General features: G+C 44.8%; 2 protein-coding genes across 2 annotated transcripts; one reads left to right on the top strand and one right to left on the bottom strand.

Moving 5' to 3' along the window:
• Window positions 1-868: 868 nt before the first annotated feature.
• LOC148672163 (F-box only protein 27-like) lies at window positions 869-9,179 on the bottom strand. Its single transcript, XM_088627619.1, has 6 exons — window positions 9,041-9,179; window positions 6,540-6,879; window positions 5,123-5,231; window positions 1,917-2,012; window positions 1,411-1,549; window positions 869-1,035 (listed from the first exon to the last, which is right to left on the bottom strand). Exons 1-6 carry the CDS (start codon window positions 9,062-9,064, stop codon window positions 886-888), a joined length of 858 nt encoding a protein of 285 aa, XP_088483745.1. The 5' UTR covers window positions 9,065-9,179; the 3' UTR covers window positions 869-885.
• Window positions 9,180-9,285: 106 nt separating this feature from the next.
• On the top strand, window positions 9,286-17,250 carry nkpd1 (NTPase, KAP family P-loop domain containing 1). The gene is made up of 6 exons (XM_088627614.1): window positions 9,286-10,065; window positions 10,548-10,669; window positions 11,281-11,347; window positions 12,121-12,249; window positions 13,025-14,808; window positions 15,739-17,250. Exons 3-6 carry the CDS (start codon window positions 11,335-11,337, stop codon window positions 16,000-16,002), a joined length of 2,190 nt encoding a protein of 729 aa, XP_088483740.1. The 5' UTR covers window positions 9,286-10,065; window positions 10,548-10,669; window positions 11,281-11,334; the 3' UTR covers window positions 16,003-17,250.
• The last annotated feature ends 262 nt before the right edge of the window (window positions 17,251-17,512 follow it).

Raw genomic sequence — 17,512 nt, 5'->3', positions numbered from 1 at the left:
AGTGTGTTGATGATAAAGTGGAAATATTATAACCTCTTATAATATATGAGTCTGCCCTTTACTTGTGAAAAGAACAGAACCAATCTTGTCATCTGGAATATGTTTGCTTTCCCCCATGGCAGTTTGTAAGTATTCAGCTTTTTTTCACTGTAAATAAGTGCCTTGCTTAGTTTTATCAACGTACTGCAGATGTAAGGCATTTATTTTGCTGTCTTGTTCAATAAAAAAATGTAAAGTATTTTTTTATTTTAGCGGCACTCAAATTTAAACACACGTATATTGCACAGATATGTTTTTAGATGCAATAAAAACAAAAGCCTTACTGGTTGACAAAATGAAGGAATCCTACTGCCTGACCACTGTCGAAAGAAAATCAAGTATCCCTTCCAATGTCCTGGAATGAGAACAAGTTACTGTATTGTCCAGCTGCACTGGAAGGACAGGAATGAAGCCAAGCCAAGGATGCTGGGATAGTGGTGTCCTGGCCTGCTGGCCTTCTCTGGAGCACAAAGGAGCAGCCGATGAACGATGGATTTCTGTGTTGAAAGGGAAACATGCAGAAATGGACTATTAGAACAAACGTCACTCTCCTGAAGTCAGGAATATCTCCTGTGTGTTGTAAGAGTTTCTGTTTACTGCTTATATCTACAGAGTTTCTGTTGTAATTATTGCAGTTTCAGAGGTCTACGAAACAGCAGTTTATAGCACAGCTGCATTCAGGATTTAAAGTACAACATCTCGTGAACTGACTGGCATCTAAGAAGAGTTACCTTGCTGCTGATGCTGAAACATTTAAAAAGTGTACCCAGTATACTGCAAACGTGTAAGACTGTGGGCTCCGAAACTGGCAGCAGAGAAACTTACCTGAAAGTGGCTGTTGAAGAGTCACTTCTCTGGACTTTTTAGCCTGATGGTGACCGAAGTGTTCGTGACCCAAGCTCCATAGTGACCTTTCCAAAACAAGATATCTTTCCCAATATGTTTGAACTTCACATATCGCACTCCGGGTCCGTAGTTTCGGAAAATGTAGGTGATCTGCCAAAACAACAGCGGGAATAAAACGACGGATTACTCTGAGTGCTGATGATAAAATGGAAGTACAGTATTATAATTCCCTTAATTTATGGGTCTGCCCTTTACTTTCTGCAAGAGTAGAACCAAACCCATCAGTCATGTGGAAGTGTGGAAGGTGTTCTACAGATATGGTGAAGCTCAATATATTTTAAACATGACTGATGTGATGGGAAGTGTACTATCATGTGATTTGCACTTCCTTTAACACTGCTTTAGAAACTATTAAATGTTCTGCTCACTGACCATCTGTTTGAACCAGAGGTGCAGAAAAATCAGAGTGATACTTATCTGCCTACTTGTGTTTCCAACAAACAAATAAGACTCTTGTCAGCGCACCTGGTCCCACTGTTGAAAAGGCAGAACAGGTATAGTTCTGAGGTCTGTAGTGTATTCCTTGATGATCTTGTGCTTGTTGGCTCCCAGGAGTTGAACAAACATCTGGTACTCCCCTCCACAGTCTCTGTGTGCTGAAAACCTTTTAACAGACAAAGGAAAGCAGGATGTGAACTCAGCTCAGTTCTTTATAAAAAGACTGGCAGCCCAGAGTGCAAAGCAGCACAAAGAGGCCCTTTGATTCAGTACAAGATGCAAATCATGAGCCCTTCAGGTCAAAGCGATGGATCTGTTAAAAAAAAAAAAGATACATCATCTCCCACAGACAATGACGGGGAAACTTGTTTTAATTAAAAGAAAAGGCAGCATCCTGCTGACACTACTGTGGTCTCCAACACTCCTTAAAGGTCAAGAAATTAACAAATTGCAGTTCTCGAACTGGTAACACCCATGACTACTACCAAAGTCCAAAGCGCTACTTCCAAGTGTCATTATCATTAAGAACTCACCAGTCATTCACTGTAATCTCGGGCTGGTATTCGTCCAGAATCTTCTCCCAAAACCCTTCTTTTAGCAGGTCAATGGTCTGGGATTTTTCACACCAGCTGCAATGAGACGTCATTTTTAAATTCACAGGTCTGCAGGGTCTTCATGAGAGAACTAAACACACTTGGACGCTCATAATGATCCACCATAATTGCACTGTGTTAACCACAATAAAGGTTTTGGAGGTCTATTTATAGTCCCAATCACATTCCAGCTTCCCCTAGATTACTGTGTGCTGCCAATCAAATGTAAGCTTTTAGGGAGACAAGGTGTGGATTCCACAGAGATTTACAAACTACACTGGTCAAATGCTTGATATTTCCCATTTAGACCACCTTTTATCATAACTGGGTGATAAGCCTACGAAAGCTAAAACACAGATTCCACTGATAAATACAGTACCACAGAGAAGAAACGGAGGGAGAACTTTACCAGCAGCCATATCACCCTGCAACTCACAACTGGCAACCCACTGAAGCTAAGCAGGTGTGAGCCTGGTCAGTACCTGGATGGGAGACCTCCTGGGAAAAACTAAGGTTGCTGCTGGAAGAGGTGTTAGTGGGGCCAGCAGGGGGCGCTCACCCTGCGGTCCATGTGGGTCCTAATGCCCCAGTATAGTGACGGGGACACTATACTGTAAACAGGCGCCGTCCTTCGGATGAGACGTAAAACCGAGGTCCTGACTCTCTGTGGTCATTAAAAATCCCAGGGCGCTTCTCGAAAAGAGTAGGGGTGTAACCCCGGTGTCCTGGCCAAATTTCCAATTGGCCCTTACTAATCATGGCCTCCTAATAATCCCCCTCTATGAATTGGCTACATTACTCTGCTCTCCTCCCCACTGATAGCTGATGTGTGGTGAGCGTTCTGGCGCACTATGGCTGCCGTCGCATCATCCAGGTGGATGCTGCACATTGGTGGTGGTGGAGGGGAGTCCCCATTACCTGTAAAGCGCTTTGAGTGGAGTGTCCAGAAAAAGCGCTATATAAGTGTAAGCAATTATTATTATTATTATTATTTATAGTGATTTGAAATATTATTGGGTTTTTGATCCAATAGGGACATGAATGTTGAATGAAAAAGGCTTTTACATCTTGCCAAATTATATCAACCAGTTCATGTTACAGACACAACCAGACTAACTGTAATGAATGAGATTTTTTCATTTTGGAAAGTTATTTTAGTGCCCTCGTTGGGTGATGAGGAGGTGGCGCACCTGGGTAGTGCTTGCAACGCAGGGCAGGCTGGGAGTTATAGCCAGGATATGGGGCGTGAGAGTGCATCCCCTGGCTTTATAGGTAAATAATCCCAATCGCATCTGTGTAAACAGCAGTTTAGTGTTTACCTGTTATTGTCTGTTATTATCCCTTAATATGCAACCACCCTGAGTCTGTGTACATGTCCTGATTACCTCCCTAGTGTACTGTATGTGTCAACCCTTAGTACGAGTTTGTCTGTGTTGCTCATAGCTGGCTGGTGGAGGCTTAATAAAAAGTGCTTATGTGCCAAACAAGAGCATTGTCTGGTTTCTTTTTCTGCGCGAACCCAAATTTGCTACAATTGGTGTCAGCAGTGGGATGGGACTTGCCCTTCGCCGAGGTTGGCAACTTAAGCGAGGGAGAGTGTAACGAATACGCCCCTGTGCATAACAGGGATCTTGGCCGCCAGGGCTGAGGAAGGTCTTCTTTAGCTCAGCCGGCAAGACCCCTGTTGAGTGACGCCGGAGACCTGGGCTCACGCCCATGCGGTGAGGGACGAACTGGGGTGGGGAGCAGCGAGGGCACAAGCCCGAGAACCCGAATCTGATACATTATATTTAGCCAGCAGCTATTTCACCCCACAACTCACAGCTGTCAGCCCACTGAAGCTCAGCAGGTGTGACCCTGGCCAGTACCTGCATCGGTAAAGCTCAGGTTTCTGCTGGTAGAGGTGTTAGCGTGGCCAGTAGGGGGTGCTCTCCCTGCAGTCTGTGTGGGTCCTAATGTCCCAGTATAGTGATGAGGACACCATATGGAAAAAGGCACCGTCCTTTGAATGAGACCTAAACCAAGGTCCTCACTCATTAAAAATCGTTTGGCATTTCTTTAAAAGAGTAGGGGTGTTACTCCAGTGTCCAGGCCAAATTTCCCCCAGACCTTCACCCATCATGGTCTACTAACAATCCCCCATCTCTGAACTGGCTTCAGCACTCTGTTCTCCTCCCCACTGAGAGCTGGTGTGTGGGTAGCGGACTGGCGCATCGTGCAGATGGGGCTACACATTGGTGGTGGTGGAGGGGAGTCCCCATGACCTGTAAAACGCTTTGAGTGAAATGTCCAGAAAAGCACTATATGAGCTTTAATTATTATTATTACTACATGAAAAATTGACTTCTAATAATCACTTTACAATTCTTGTGTAACTACACAAGCTCTGTAGATGTTGGATTTCTCAGATGGATCCTGTTTGATTTCTTCTGCTGTGAGATGGGCTCAGCTTTGATAGAGCAGTAAGTAAAAAGATTGTAACTGTGCGGAACCTTGCCTCTCTCAATACACCTACAGTATGGAGTCAACATAGGATCTACTTCTCAGGCATCCTGGTGTTCAATGTATTTTACTGCCCAAGTTGAAAAGCTACCCAGTTACCCAAATTACTTACTAGATGCAGTATCCAGAGAACTGAAACCTGACAGTGACAGATTCCCTCTTCACTGCTGGATTTGGCCATCATTCGTGTTTTCTAGAACCGCTAAACAGAATTCATGCCAGCAGCTGCAGAGAGCTGGTGATGAATGTCTGTTTAATCAATAGTGCTTAGAATGGACCTCACGTGGGTGCATAATTCCTTGAAGCTAACTGTATGTCTATTATTAAAATCGGATGGAATTTTCTAAAAAAAAAATAGATCTATTAATATTCTATAAATCCCACGTTGCGTGTGCAGCTCTGGAGATGTTAGCTGCCGTTTTAATTAATTTCCACCTTGCAAGGGGACTGTATTTGCCGTGGAAATACAGCCTTCTGAGACGCAAGCTCAGTCCCTGGCCGATTCCCCTGCAGTGTAACGGAATTAACAGAGGAATGCCTAGGGACAGTTGGTTTTTTGTTTTTTGTTTTTGTTTTTGTTTTGTTTTTTGGGGGGGATTGTTATTTTAGTGGGTCATAATAAAGAAGAATGCAGAGGCGCTCACTAGTACGAGGACACGAATGTGGACTTGATTCCCGTCAGGTCCTCGTGGTCGAAGGTTCTCACAATCCAGCCGTCTCCCCCGTTATGAACGTTCCAGTGCTGCAGGCGCTCTGCGCGGAGATCGAAAGAGTCAGAGTTAGTGGAGCACAGCCAAGAGGCCAAGGAAACCAACCAGTTCGGAACATAACATGGACGCAACCCTGAAAGTCGGGGCAGGAGGAATTGCGAGGAAGGTGCTATACAAAGAGAAACCCATTTAAAAGTCCTTTACTAACCACCCTTTTCCCCCTGCCTGAATACACACTTAAGAGTTTACAACCCGGGAGAACTCCGGGACCTGACCGGCTTGCAGGCTCTGTCCCGGCGATCTTTTAAGTGTAAATCACAGCGTCCGAAATTCAATTCTGCGTGCGATTTCAGTCCTGCCCCGCACTGCCCTCCCGCGAGCGGCGTCTGGAATCATTTCTGCTGCGACTTTGCAGCCTCACTCGTTTTCACTGCTGTCTGAAAAGCTTTCAAAGCCAAGTGAAACATTATGCCAAGGCCTGGAATTAAGGTATGCGAACATCTGTGCTACATGAATGCTTCTTGATTTACAGTTGTATTAATCATGTTTAATTGTAATAATATTGTGTTACTGCGCAGAATCTTAATATTTTTATTAACATACTTCAATGAATCATCTGTCCTATTCATGCCCCATTGAATCCCTGTGAAAGACAGTAAAGGTTTTACAGAGCTAGGGATGACTGTTAGGAATGATTTCAACACTGCTTCTTCTACCTTATGAGTTATTGATGAATGAAACAAGGTTGCAGGCTTGTAAAATTCAATGTGGAAACATTACTTACACAGCAGCAGCCATTGTGGACAAACGACTTTTGAGCCTAAAGTTTAAAGTGCCGTAATAATAATTCTTGACACCATAAGTGCAACATTAACAAACAGAGAGATCACAAGGCTGTTATTATTAATAGTACAGGGCTGAAGGGAGAGGTGGCTCTGAGTCTCCAGATACCCACACTGCTCTTGTTTGCTTGCCTGGGGTGGTTAATTACTGCACCCTGCCCCTCTCCACCCAGCTGTAAATGGGCACGAGCACTAGCAGGGGGGGTAACTGGTGGTGAACTGCTGTAACTTCCCATCAAGAGGGAGTCATGAGCACTCTGTCCACCTGCTGCTGCAGAAGCATGGGAGCAGCAAAGGATTTCTGAAGCAGTCTGACTTTTCAATTCACAAAACAAGACCAGGGCTGCAGGCTCAGCCCGAGCACGCCTCTCACCGAGATTAAATTCATGAGTGAGCGCTGGTTGGCTTACCCTGGTTCTAAGCTCAGTATGTTGTGTACGGGGACACCCTAGTTTGAGGACCCTCCAAGCTCTCAGCCCATTTCTCCCCCCACCCCCCCCGAAACTCACCTGCGCCGCAGGGGTTTCGGATGAGGTTCCTGTTGAACGGCTGTTTCAGGTAGAAACGCCTCCAGTCGAAGTTGGTTGGGAGGTATCTGATGTAGAAGGTGATGGCGTTCCTTTCCCCCTGGCACTTGAACCTCCAGAAGGCCTGGCTCTGAACGATGGCCCGCCACCGTCTGCACACGTGCTGGCAGTCGCTCAGCAGGGTCTTTGCCGGCAGGTGGCTGAGAATCAGCACCAGGATCTCTTCCGGGGCCACGGACAAGTCCATTCCTGTCTCGGGGTCAAAGGTGTCCAGTCCTTCATGCCGCTTGTGCTGAATTTGACCCATTCGCCTTTTTTTCCCCTGAAAGGAGCAGAGTGGGAAAACAAATTCCATTTTTTTTTTTTAAAGAAACAAGCACAATTATAATGGCTGTTATTTATAAAGCGCTTTTCCAGAACCCAAGGATGTTGGACACAGTGAAAAAAGAAAAAAAAAAAATTTTTTTTTTTAAATAAGAAAATAAATCCGGGGCGCAGTCCAGAGTACAGGTATGAGGAGAACCATCCAAGACAGACAAAGGCTAAAATCCGGAACGGGATCCGGAAGAGGAACAAGGAGTTAAAAACAGGGTAACGAGGCCAGGCGCTCCGAGCCCCGGACTCAGACGGTCAGGACGCTGTGAGGAAGCCTGTGCCGTCGGGTCTCTCCTGGACCCGCTCGTAGGCGAGCTTCCAATGCTGAGCCAGGAATAGTGGGAGCTCCAGGATTAAATAATAACAAGGAAAACAAGGGACAGGTGCACATAATGAACTAAAATAGGAAAGGGTCGGAGCGCCTCTAAGAGGAGGGATGACGATCGTGACAGCTTCCAAGTCAATGAATTTTATCTGAACATTCTGTAGTATATATTTTTTCTTGACACCTAATGACACAGGATTAAACAGTCCATACTCTAGTTTCATGACCTGCCAATACCTTACCATCAAACAATGATATTCACACCATCCACTGGTGCAATAAAGCCCAATCCATCACTCAGGATACCTCAGCACGTACTGTGCTGCCCCATGTGCTCTAGCAAGCGGTACCACGCCATTAAAGCAGGGACCACTAGGCTTAAGAACGGCTTCTACCCTACGGCACCCTTCTACCCTTAAGAACAGCTACCTGTGCAATGCCTCAGAATTCAATGCACCTCTGCACTTCTGACTTAGCTACCACGTATTGACTGTTCTGTTTCTTTACTGTCTGTACATACTGTCACTGTTTATTATGTTCTGTTCTGTAGTGTACTGTCGACATTGTGTGGTGTTGTCTGCTGTGCATGTCCTGAGAGAACAGCACGAATAAGATTCCCATTGTACTGTATACTGTATGTTCATACAGTATGGCTAATGAACTCCTCCATCTCTGTCTCTTGCAGCAGACCCCAAATATTTCCTTTATATTCAGAAGGGGCCCCACTTCAGAAACCTTAATGTGCAGCACCCAATCTAAGCTGTATGCATTTCATTACTGAAGCCATCATTACTGAGTCGAGCTCTGGAGAAATGAAAAAGGTTACGTCTGTGATCTAATTCATAACTTCACGTGATGCATGGAGAGGCAAGACTGTCTCCTCCCTCAAAAGATATTGAGAGTTCAAGCACATATACTGCTGTTTATTACACTCCAGGAACTAAATTCACAACCTCATTTTAATGAGCTTTTGTAATTTTTTGTTGCTATTTTTAGAATTTTACTACTTTGTTAAAACCGATTGAGCAACGATCTCTGGACTACTGTAATTTACAGTGAAGCGGTAAAAGCTTCTATATAGCATTTAAGCAGCTGGCTTTCTTCAGACCCCGGTTTTCTGTGTTTTTAATCCAAGATTTTAGTTGTACCTGTGTTTTAAAGAGCACGTTAATAGTTATGGTTGGCCTCAACTGCGTCATGACATTTTTTGATGGAAGTTACTATCTTGAGAATTTTTACACAGTCCCTTCAGATGGTCAGCTACACATTCAGTGTTTATAGTACAGTTTAGTCTATTTTCCGTTCAGATTCCTCCTAGCTATAGTGGCCCCAACTGTTTTGTATATATGTTGTAATTTCTGCTTTTGACAAAAAGCTACTTTAACACTGTGCTGTGTTCGACGTTATCACCGCGAACTATTTCTATGTTGTCTGTTTTAAAATTAAAAATACTTCTTTAGGGAGTGTGAAAATGCACTTAAAATGAAACTACAGCTGCTATGCCGAACTGCGCGTAGCGTGTCATTTAAAGGAAAAGACTTAATAATTATCGAGTTTATTCCACTCCATCCGTTATTACATACTTTTTAAATATATATCTATATGTTAGAAAACGTTATTCATTTGTTGGCAACCGATAAGCTCCTTAAATATTAAACATGTTGGGTTTTTTTATAAAACCAATTTGAAAGTAAGAACTGCGATATACGGGCTTCTTTTTTTTTAAGTGACGTAAATAGGCGGTGTTTTCCTTCGTTTATGACCTCTCTGTGCTACGTCTTACCTGGCTTTTTTTAGACTTTTTCATTAGTATGGCGAGATGAGGGAGTCCATGATCAGAATCACCAGAGCCCACCTTCAAATGCCGAGACCAGCTGACTTCCTGGATTCTGAGGAAAGAGCGCAGCTGTTAGGGACCGAGTCGAAATCGTTAGCGAGCTTTCAGAAACCTGACCTTGTTTTTGATTGAAATAAGCGTGTGTCGAGGTGGACATATACTTCAGTGTTCTCTCTCTCTCTCCCCTCTAGATGTAAAACACCCATTTCCTTTTCACAGATGATGAAAGTACAGCATATGATGGGGCAATGCATGGTGTCTGTAAGCTGGATATGTTGACTCCATCTGAATGGTCAAGTCAGCCACCCACTGCACAATGTCCCACCACCCCTTAGCCCCCAAATAAAAATATATTACCACTAACCCATGCTCCTTAACCCCTCTGTGTGATCCCAGTTATAATATTGTAACACTTCGGGGGTTCACATGGGCGCCCTCACCACTGCCACATCAGGTCGGCCCCCCACCGTCGGGGACTCAAACCCAGGCCTCTGGCATCACTCAGCAGGGACCCAGCCTCTTGAGCCAAAGGGAAATCTCCCTTCAGCCTGGCGGCTGCGGTCCCTGCTATCCACAGGGAAGGGCGGTGACGTCACCGCTCTGGTAAGCCGGCTCTCACAAGCAATGGAGGCCGTATGCCTTACAATATGCATCAGTGACAATGTATACTGGGAAGCACAGTGGCGCAGCGAACAGTGCAGCCTCACATGACACTGTGCCCGGATTTCCTCCCTCACTCCAAAGACATGCTAGAAGCTTAATTGGCATCTGAGAAAACTGTCCCGTGTGTGTGTGTGCGTGTGTGTCAGTGTCAGTGTGTCAGTGTGTGCCCTGCAATGGACTGGCGACCTGTCCAGGGTGAACCTCACTTTCCCCATTGCTTGAGGCTCCGGCTGCCCCGATGACGAGGTTGGGAAAATGGGTGGATGGACAATGTATTCCATATTTGGATCCGCTGTCACTCGGACTGGGTAAGTGGTCATACTTAAGCAGGATCTGTAGCTGAGAGATACAATGAGAAAGCGCTAGTAAGAGGTCTAGCGCAGCTGGCAAGTTCACCAAACTGTACAAAAAGCCATGTCATTTGGACACTGACCAGGTGGCAACCCTCCATGCACTGGAACTGGAGTTTCTGTACATTTGTAAGCTCTTGTGAGAGGCTGCACTCGTAGTAAATGGATAGAATCCAGCCTAAAAGCTTGTTTCCTTTATCCCAGGACAAGGATGCCCCAGACTGTGCCAGCTTTTTAATTCGTCCATCGCCATCTTGCATCTTGTATTATTTCTGATTCAACTAGAATATTCCCAAGGTCATTCCAATACTTAAATGTTGGTTCATCTATCATAAAAGAGTCATAAAAGGAGTATATTAGATTATTCAGAAGTCATTCCCCGGTTTGCCATTATTGGTGGAATACAGAAGGTTTATGACTGTTTGGTCTCTTTATTGCAGCGCCACACCTGCTTGTCCAAAGTTCTGTGAATGAAGCCTGTTGAGCTCAGGGTTGTTTCAGATCACTCAGGCTTTGGTTTTCCTCCACTGAAACGTGGCTCCTGTTTCCTGCGGTACTTCAGGTAATTCTGAACTCAGAGCAGCCCGAGAAACGTAAGAGATTTTTGGGTGCATGTCATAGCCTTTAGGAAGGGAGTACTTTAGAAGAGAATTCCATCACCGTCTACATGTTTTTCTTCCAGAAAACAAAATGATCTGCCTAGACTTCGGTCCTTTCTTTCGCCTCATGTTGCTGAATCCCAGCAGACCTTGAGGAGAGAATCAATTCAAAATTGATCCTGGATATAAAATGAATTTGTTTGAGTAGGGAGCTGCGTCAGCATGCATAGGCTACAGATAAACATTTATTCCCTGCGGAAAGGAAAAAAAAAGAGACACAGTGTTTCAGCTGTGGAGTCTTCTTCAGGTGTAAGTAAGACTCATACCTGAAGAGGCTATACAGCCAATTTGTAGTGTTTCTTTTATTTTCTTTACCTTTCGATATGGAATGAAACTTTAAGTGGCGCATAAAAGTACGTTAGTACATTTTTACCTTTACCATAGGTTGTCTTGCAGGGTGTGGCATATATTCCTTTGTTTCGTTAAATATAATGTGATAATTTTTCTCTGTGCATTCTTGTAAGTGTTAGTACTTCTAGCTGTAACAGGGGTCTGAAGTGTATGTGCTTCGCAGGACTTCGACGGAGAAACTGGGACACTGTAAACCAGTCGCACGACTGCCCTGAGAATGAATACTAAAGGTATCATCTTGCACTATTCCATCATGTAACCCTAATTCGGTTCTTCTGGTAACACAAACACTTTGTGAGCACACACTAGGCACAGATGGTGAATACCTATTGCTACTGTACTTAGATAATAAAAAGAGTGTATTAGCTATTGTGTTAATTAGCTTTCCTAGCTACAAGCCTGGAAATGAAATTTCACCTACCGTTCTTACAAGTCTCTTGCAAGTCAGAAAATTGTGCTTCTTTCACTTTCCTTTTTCTGAAACATTCTTGAAACCGCTGAAGTGTTGTAGTAACTGCATCTACCTGCAGTGTTTGAATACTGACACACCTGTCCCCGATTGGATCGCTGTGATGTTATGTTGTTGTGTGTGTGTTTTTTTTTTAAAAATAACTAGTTTTTAACAACCAGTAGTAGTTTTCTGGTTGACAATCTGTGGGACAATCCCACATGTTAAGAAGGTGTTCTTCTCCGTGATTACTATAGACATGGAATGCACATTTTTTGTGTTTAGTTTGTGTGTGTAAGGCGATTATTCCCCTAATACATTTGTGAACAAAAAGAATCTAAGATTTCAAGTGGAGTTACTCTGTGTGTAACTGGCCATAATCTTTGTCTGTAGCTGGTGATAAATCTTTAAAAAGCGCCCATTCTGGCACTGCACGATTTGGATTTGACCCCCTGGTTGAAATGTTGCGCTCATCGTCGGCGCAGTGAGGCAGATGTTTTTATTCTCCATGCAGTTTCAGGAGGCTGTGTTCTCATTTCTGTCTTGTACCCGCAGGTCAGCTTTCAGATGCAGTCTATGCCTACAGTCTCTCCCAGGCCCTGACAAAAGTGGCTCCCCCTGCGACTATAGGCCTGTACTCGTCCTGTCGAACCCGCCTCCGCCTGCTCAGGAGAAGTATTGAAAGTGCGTCCCCTCGTTAGCCAGGGCCTTCCTGTTCCATCAGGCTTCTCAGTTAAGGGCGTGCAGGACCACTCAAGACTCCTAACTGGCACTTTCTGACTCAGCTGTCAGTTACTTTTATAATTTAATTGCACCCCTAATGCTCAACTATGTTTAATTAAAAAGGTCTAATTAAATTATTTCGATTTAGAGCTAAAAACCTAACAGGAATGATTTGGTAACTTACTGTTACTAAGCACAAAGACCCAGACCTGTTACAGTCACTACAAGCCAAAACATGTTAACGTGGATCATCCTTGTTTGCGTTGTCAAGTTCTGTGTTGATAGATGAATTGTCGGACTTATAATTCAGGAAGATTGTAAATGAATTTTCTTTAAAATCTCAAAATGTGTGGCGGACAATAAGTCCTCAAAACTTCCGCCTCATGTCCTTCTGCATGCTTGTGCATCACCTGCTTTCTTAATAGAAACTCTGCTTTTGTCTTCTGCTTAAAAAAATATTTCTCTGATACTGGAAAGTACTGTTTCCATCAGTATCCCTGAAGACCTCAAGTTATAGTTAATTAATCTTAGGCAGTGGAAGAGCTCTAGTAACTGTTGCCTGCTGCATTGTCAGAGCTGTGCAGATTCATGCTGCCAATAAACTGAATTGCTGCTGTTCTGGAGTTGGCATGGCAAGTCATAAATGGGACTGGTGTCCAATGAGATAGAACAAAGCCTTTGCTTGATGTCTGCTAATGCACCTCAAATGATGATATGGCTTTTATCTTCCGCATAGCTCACGTGAACAAAGAAGCCAAGGAGAGAGAGCAGGACTATAGGGCACAACCCCCACCGAGATCGCATCAGCCCTCCATCCAAAGTCTGCTGAATGTTTTGGCGAAGATGATTTTCTATTGGCCTGTGTGGACCACGGCGCACCAGCAGAGGAAGAATGTCCGTTATATCTTTGTGGAGTTCAGCGCCTGGCACTTTGCAGGGAGTGACCTGCTGTGGGCAGGGCTGGCAATCAGACTCTGTGAAGCTTTCCAGAAGAGCTTTGGGAGGCTGGTCCTCAGCGTGTATCGTGTAGCTCAACACACAGAAAATGTAAGAAGGAAGGTCATCCAGGAGAGTGTGGGAGAGTGGAGAGCTAAAAGGGTCTGCTGCGTTCCTCTCTGGTTGGTTTGCCTTGCTGTGCTCTCTGGGGTCATCGCGTTACTTGGTCTCATGTTAGTGGTCGGATTGCCCGCTGGGAAACCAGGGGAAGATGGTATAACCGTGGTAGAGTCTCTCGCCATCGCCACACTGGGGCTCCCAGCCGCAGGCGCCATCCGCTTCACCATTCTGCTGGGGAAGAACCTCATGTTTAACCAGGACATCAACATCAGGAAGGCGATGGACAGCTCCAAAATGAGCAGCCAGCTGGGCTTCATGAACGAAGTGAAGAAGGAGATGGAGGTCCTCTCCAGCTTCATCCGTTTCATGGAAGTCTATGAGAGGAGGAAGATCCGCGTGGTCCTGCAGATCACCAACCTGGAGCGGTGCACTCCGGAGAAAATCGTGGGGGTCTTAGACGCCCTAAACATCTTACTTTCCGATGAGGAAAGCCCATTCGTTTCCCTGCTGGCTGTCAATCCCCGGATCATTGTGAAGTGCGTGGAAAGTGCTGGCTGCTATCACAGCTCGGAGGAGAATGGCTACGCATTCCTAAATCGCATTGTGACTTTGCCCTTCACCGTACCTGAACTGTGCGACACTTCCAAACTGAACGTTTTTAAAAATCTCGTCAGGGGCCAGTCAGACAACCCGGAAGATTGTATTCCAGATGAGAATGAAAGAATGGAAATTAGTATAGCAGAAACTCCATGCCCCAAGGATGACTCGTCTGTAGAAAGTGGCTCGCAAACTGAACTCCAGAATCTTTTGAGCACTAGCACTTCGCAACGTGACAAATACCACATGGATGCTGACAGGTTGGAGATGATTGAAAGTGTCTTTGAGAAAGCTATGAATGCCATCTGCAATAAGAGAAGCCTTTGTGAATGCATCGGGGATAACAGCATAAGCATGAGGAGAATAATCAACTCCGTTAGGGTGTCGGCCACCATTATGGTGGCAGTAGAAGCCGAGCTGTCTTCTCCAGACACCATTGCAGCCTGGGTGGTCCTGGCAAACCAGTGGCCGTGTCGCCTGAGCTGGATCTTGCAGTGCGTGGAGGATGACGAGCAGAGAGCAGAGATCGACCAGGGCGGGGGCATCGACGACGGCAAGACGCTGTGGGAGGTCTTCAGCGAGTCACGGATCGAGCTGCACATGATCCGAAAGGAGATCGCCAGCCTCCTGGAGCAGGACGGAGATCCCGAGCTGTTTGAGAGGTTTCTCAAGGTCGACTTCCCCCTCACCATCAGGGTCGCTAACAAGTTCAGGTGTTTCACTGTCAACCTCGACCATTCCATCAGGAAGGAGCTGGCCATCTATCGAGGGAGCGCCAGCCTGAAGGATACCATGAAGAAGATGGGCCACGCCCCTCTGCCACTGAGATCGGTGCTGAAGATGGACATGGATGATGTGTGCAAAGAGGTAAATAGCAAAACGTCTCACAGACACAGCCGACATAGAGGGGACAAACTATGGACATATAACATACCATTCACTGTTTATCCAAACAGTAATTTCTGAATCCTTAGTTCTGATAACAGTTTTCATTCTAAAACTCCTTTGAGTCTTATTAGTTGATCCGAATGATGAAGGCTGGGATTCAGATATTCATGCACAGAAACTACGAATAAGGCATTTCACATCTGGCCTGTGTAAAGGGCTGATTACATACATACAATTTATTGCTGTAGATGACAACCCTACGTGTGTAACAGGTCCACTAGCACATGAAGATTCTGTTACAGTGACATCACTCTGTGGGATTTGCAAGAACATCTGAGACCCCTGTGGCAGGGGTCTGGCCTTTTGACGGCGTGTGTACCACTCTAGTCCGGGCTGTGCAGGTTGGATGGTGGAAGGTACCTGGTACAGTCATTTGAAACAGGAGTCTGACCGTACATACTGCACGTATAATTTACACCAAATGCAGACCCGTGTCAGAATATAATCATGACACTTTGTACAAAGATAAGGCGAATACAACATTGTATTATGGCCTGATGCACATTCAGGCTTGAGTCAATCATAGGTGAGATTTGCTTTTACATTTGGGGCCCAATGTGAGTATGTGACATAAGGGGTCTTTCTTATTTATCAGCTGTCCGCGTAACTTAAATTTACAGATGATGTGACATCAAATAGTTATTTACCTAGTATTTTTTGCTGCTATTACTTATGGATTTAAACAGTTAATAACAAAAAAGCCTTTAGGAAGGGTAGATCGAATGGATTAATTTCATCTAACTACACAGTTTTAATTTTTCAGATCCATGCACTGATACTCCATTCGAAGGTGGCAGAGACTGCATATTAGGGCCATGATGAATGTGTTTCTGCTTTTGTTTTTTCCAGATAAAAAAACTAAACCTCCCTGATTCCTATGCTGAGACCATCAAGCAGAATAAGTTGGACGGCGAGGCGCTGATCTACAGCAACAATAGCGAGATCAAGGAAGTGTTGCGTATGTCTCTGGGAGAGTGGACTGTTTTCAGCATTCACTTCTTGGGTGTGAAACCACCGCCTGTGTCCGCAACTACCGACAGTGTCACACCGCTGGGCCATCAACTGTCACGCCCTCTGCAGCCAGAGGGCGCTCCTTCTCTGTCCTGTCCCTAGTTTCCGGTCTGCTGTCCTTCCTGTCCCTCTCTTTCCCTTGGGCTATATATTTCCGGGTCTTGCACTCTGTCCTGGCTCAGCATTGTTGTTCGGATGTCCTGAGACCCGCCTAGCACCAAGGCGCCCCACGTCCGCTCCCTGAGGGCACAGGTTTCTATACGGCATTCCTGAACTCTTTGCACTAATGAGCCCGGGCCTTTTTCCCGTCTCGCCGCTACGCATATGGGTCTTTTTCTGCTCTCCTGCTCCCCACGGTTAGTCCCTTTGGACGTCCGTGACAATCAACCTAAATTCCCGGTTAGTTCCAAGGAGAATCTGCCTGGGCAACACAGCGCAAGCACACTGAAACTGCATTCATCCACTGACATTGCAGTATAAGAGGTAAACGACACCAAAATGAGAATAATGAATGTGCAAGCAAACGAGATTGAAATTGTGCAAAGCAACAAATGTCATACACAGGTGGTAAATACGGACAAACACAGTTTAATAAATACAAGCATTGTCTCTTAGATTTATATTTTAAATCCAAGCATGCCCAAAATTGAAATGGGATTTTTTTTTGAGGGGGGACAGGGCTGACATAAAAATGGTCAATCTGAGGCCTCCCAATTGAATACTCAGGAGTTTAAACTGTATAGTTTCGGTCCTTCCCCCTGACCTCGCCTGCCAGTGTCAGGGAGATTGGCGCTCATCCATTTGATTGATTTCATGAGAATCAGCCATAAAATGATCGATCGCTGTGTCTGGCCACAGATGAAATTTGATTAGTGGTTTGAACTGCCATTTTTTTTTATTTAAAGAGAAAAAAAAAGCTCAGTGCTTATGTGCTCACACAAACTGCAGTCCACATCACACTCAGTTGGGTCTCTTGAAAATTGTTTTTCTGTCAAAATCGCATGAAACATTGCGACAGTGCAAAGCATTTACAGGCTGTATTACTTGGTGTTGTCCTGGGCAAGTTGTTGAGCTGCAATATGCTTATATTGAATGCAACATTTCACTCCATAAAATTTTGAACCTGAAATTAACTAAGCTTTTTTTAATAAAAAGTTGTCTTTTTCAGTCTTCCAGTATACTCACAAGCTCCAGTTTACATTTTTTCATGTTCCCTTGTTATTCTGACCATATGCCTCTCCATTAATCATTTCTGTAGTTTCTCAGTTTTGCACCTGGGCTTCAGTTTTATGTGGCAGTACTTATATATACATACTACTAAAAATTACTAATAAAGGAATTTACTAGTAATTGCAGATGAGTCTACCTTCAGTGGCAATTACAGTTGCATGTCAAGGTGTCGATTCCAATAAGTGTTTGCAGGTGTCTGCAGAGATATGGTACTTCTCTGCCCACAGTAGCTGCCCAAATCCTGCATGTGATCTGATTAATAGCGAGCTGCATCCGATACAGTGTTCTGGAATGTATCACATGTGCCCAGCAGTGGCGGAGCAGTAACACAGTCTGTATTAGCCAGGTCTGCTGTTGCCTTCAGCAATGCACCGAAGGTCTT

Source organism: Lepisosteus platostomus, chromosome 4 (genome assembly GCF_059453375.1).
Source record: "Lepisosteus platostomus isolate fLepPlt1 chromosome 4, fLepPlt1.hap1, whole genome shotgun sequence".
Classification (NCBI taxonomy): Eukaryota; Metazoa; Chordata; class Actinopteri; order Semionotiformes; family Lepisosteidae; genus Lepisosteus; species Lepisosteus platostomus.
The sequence above is the reverse complement of the archived record's forward strand: the minus strand, read 5'-3'. Positions and strand labels throughout refer to the sequence as shown.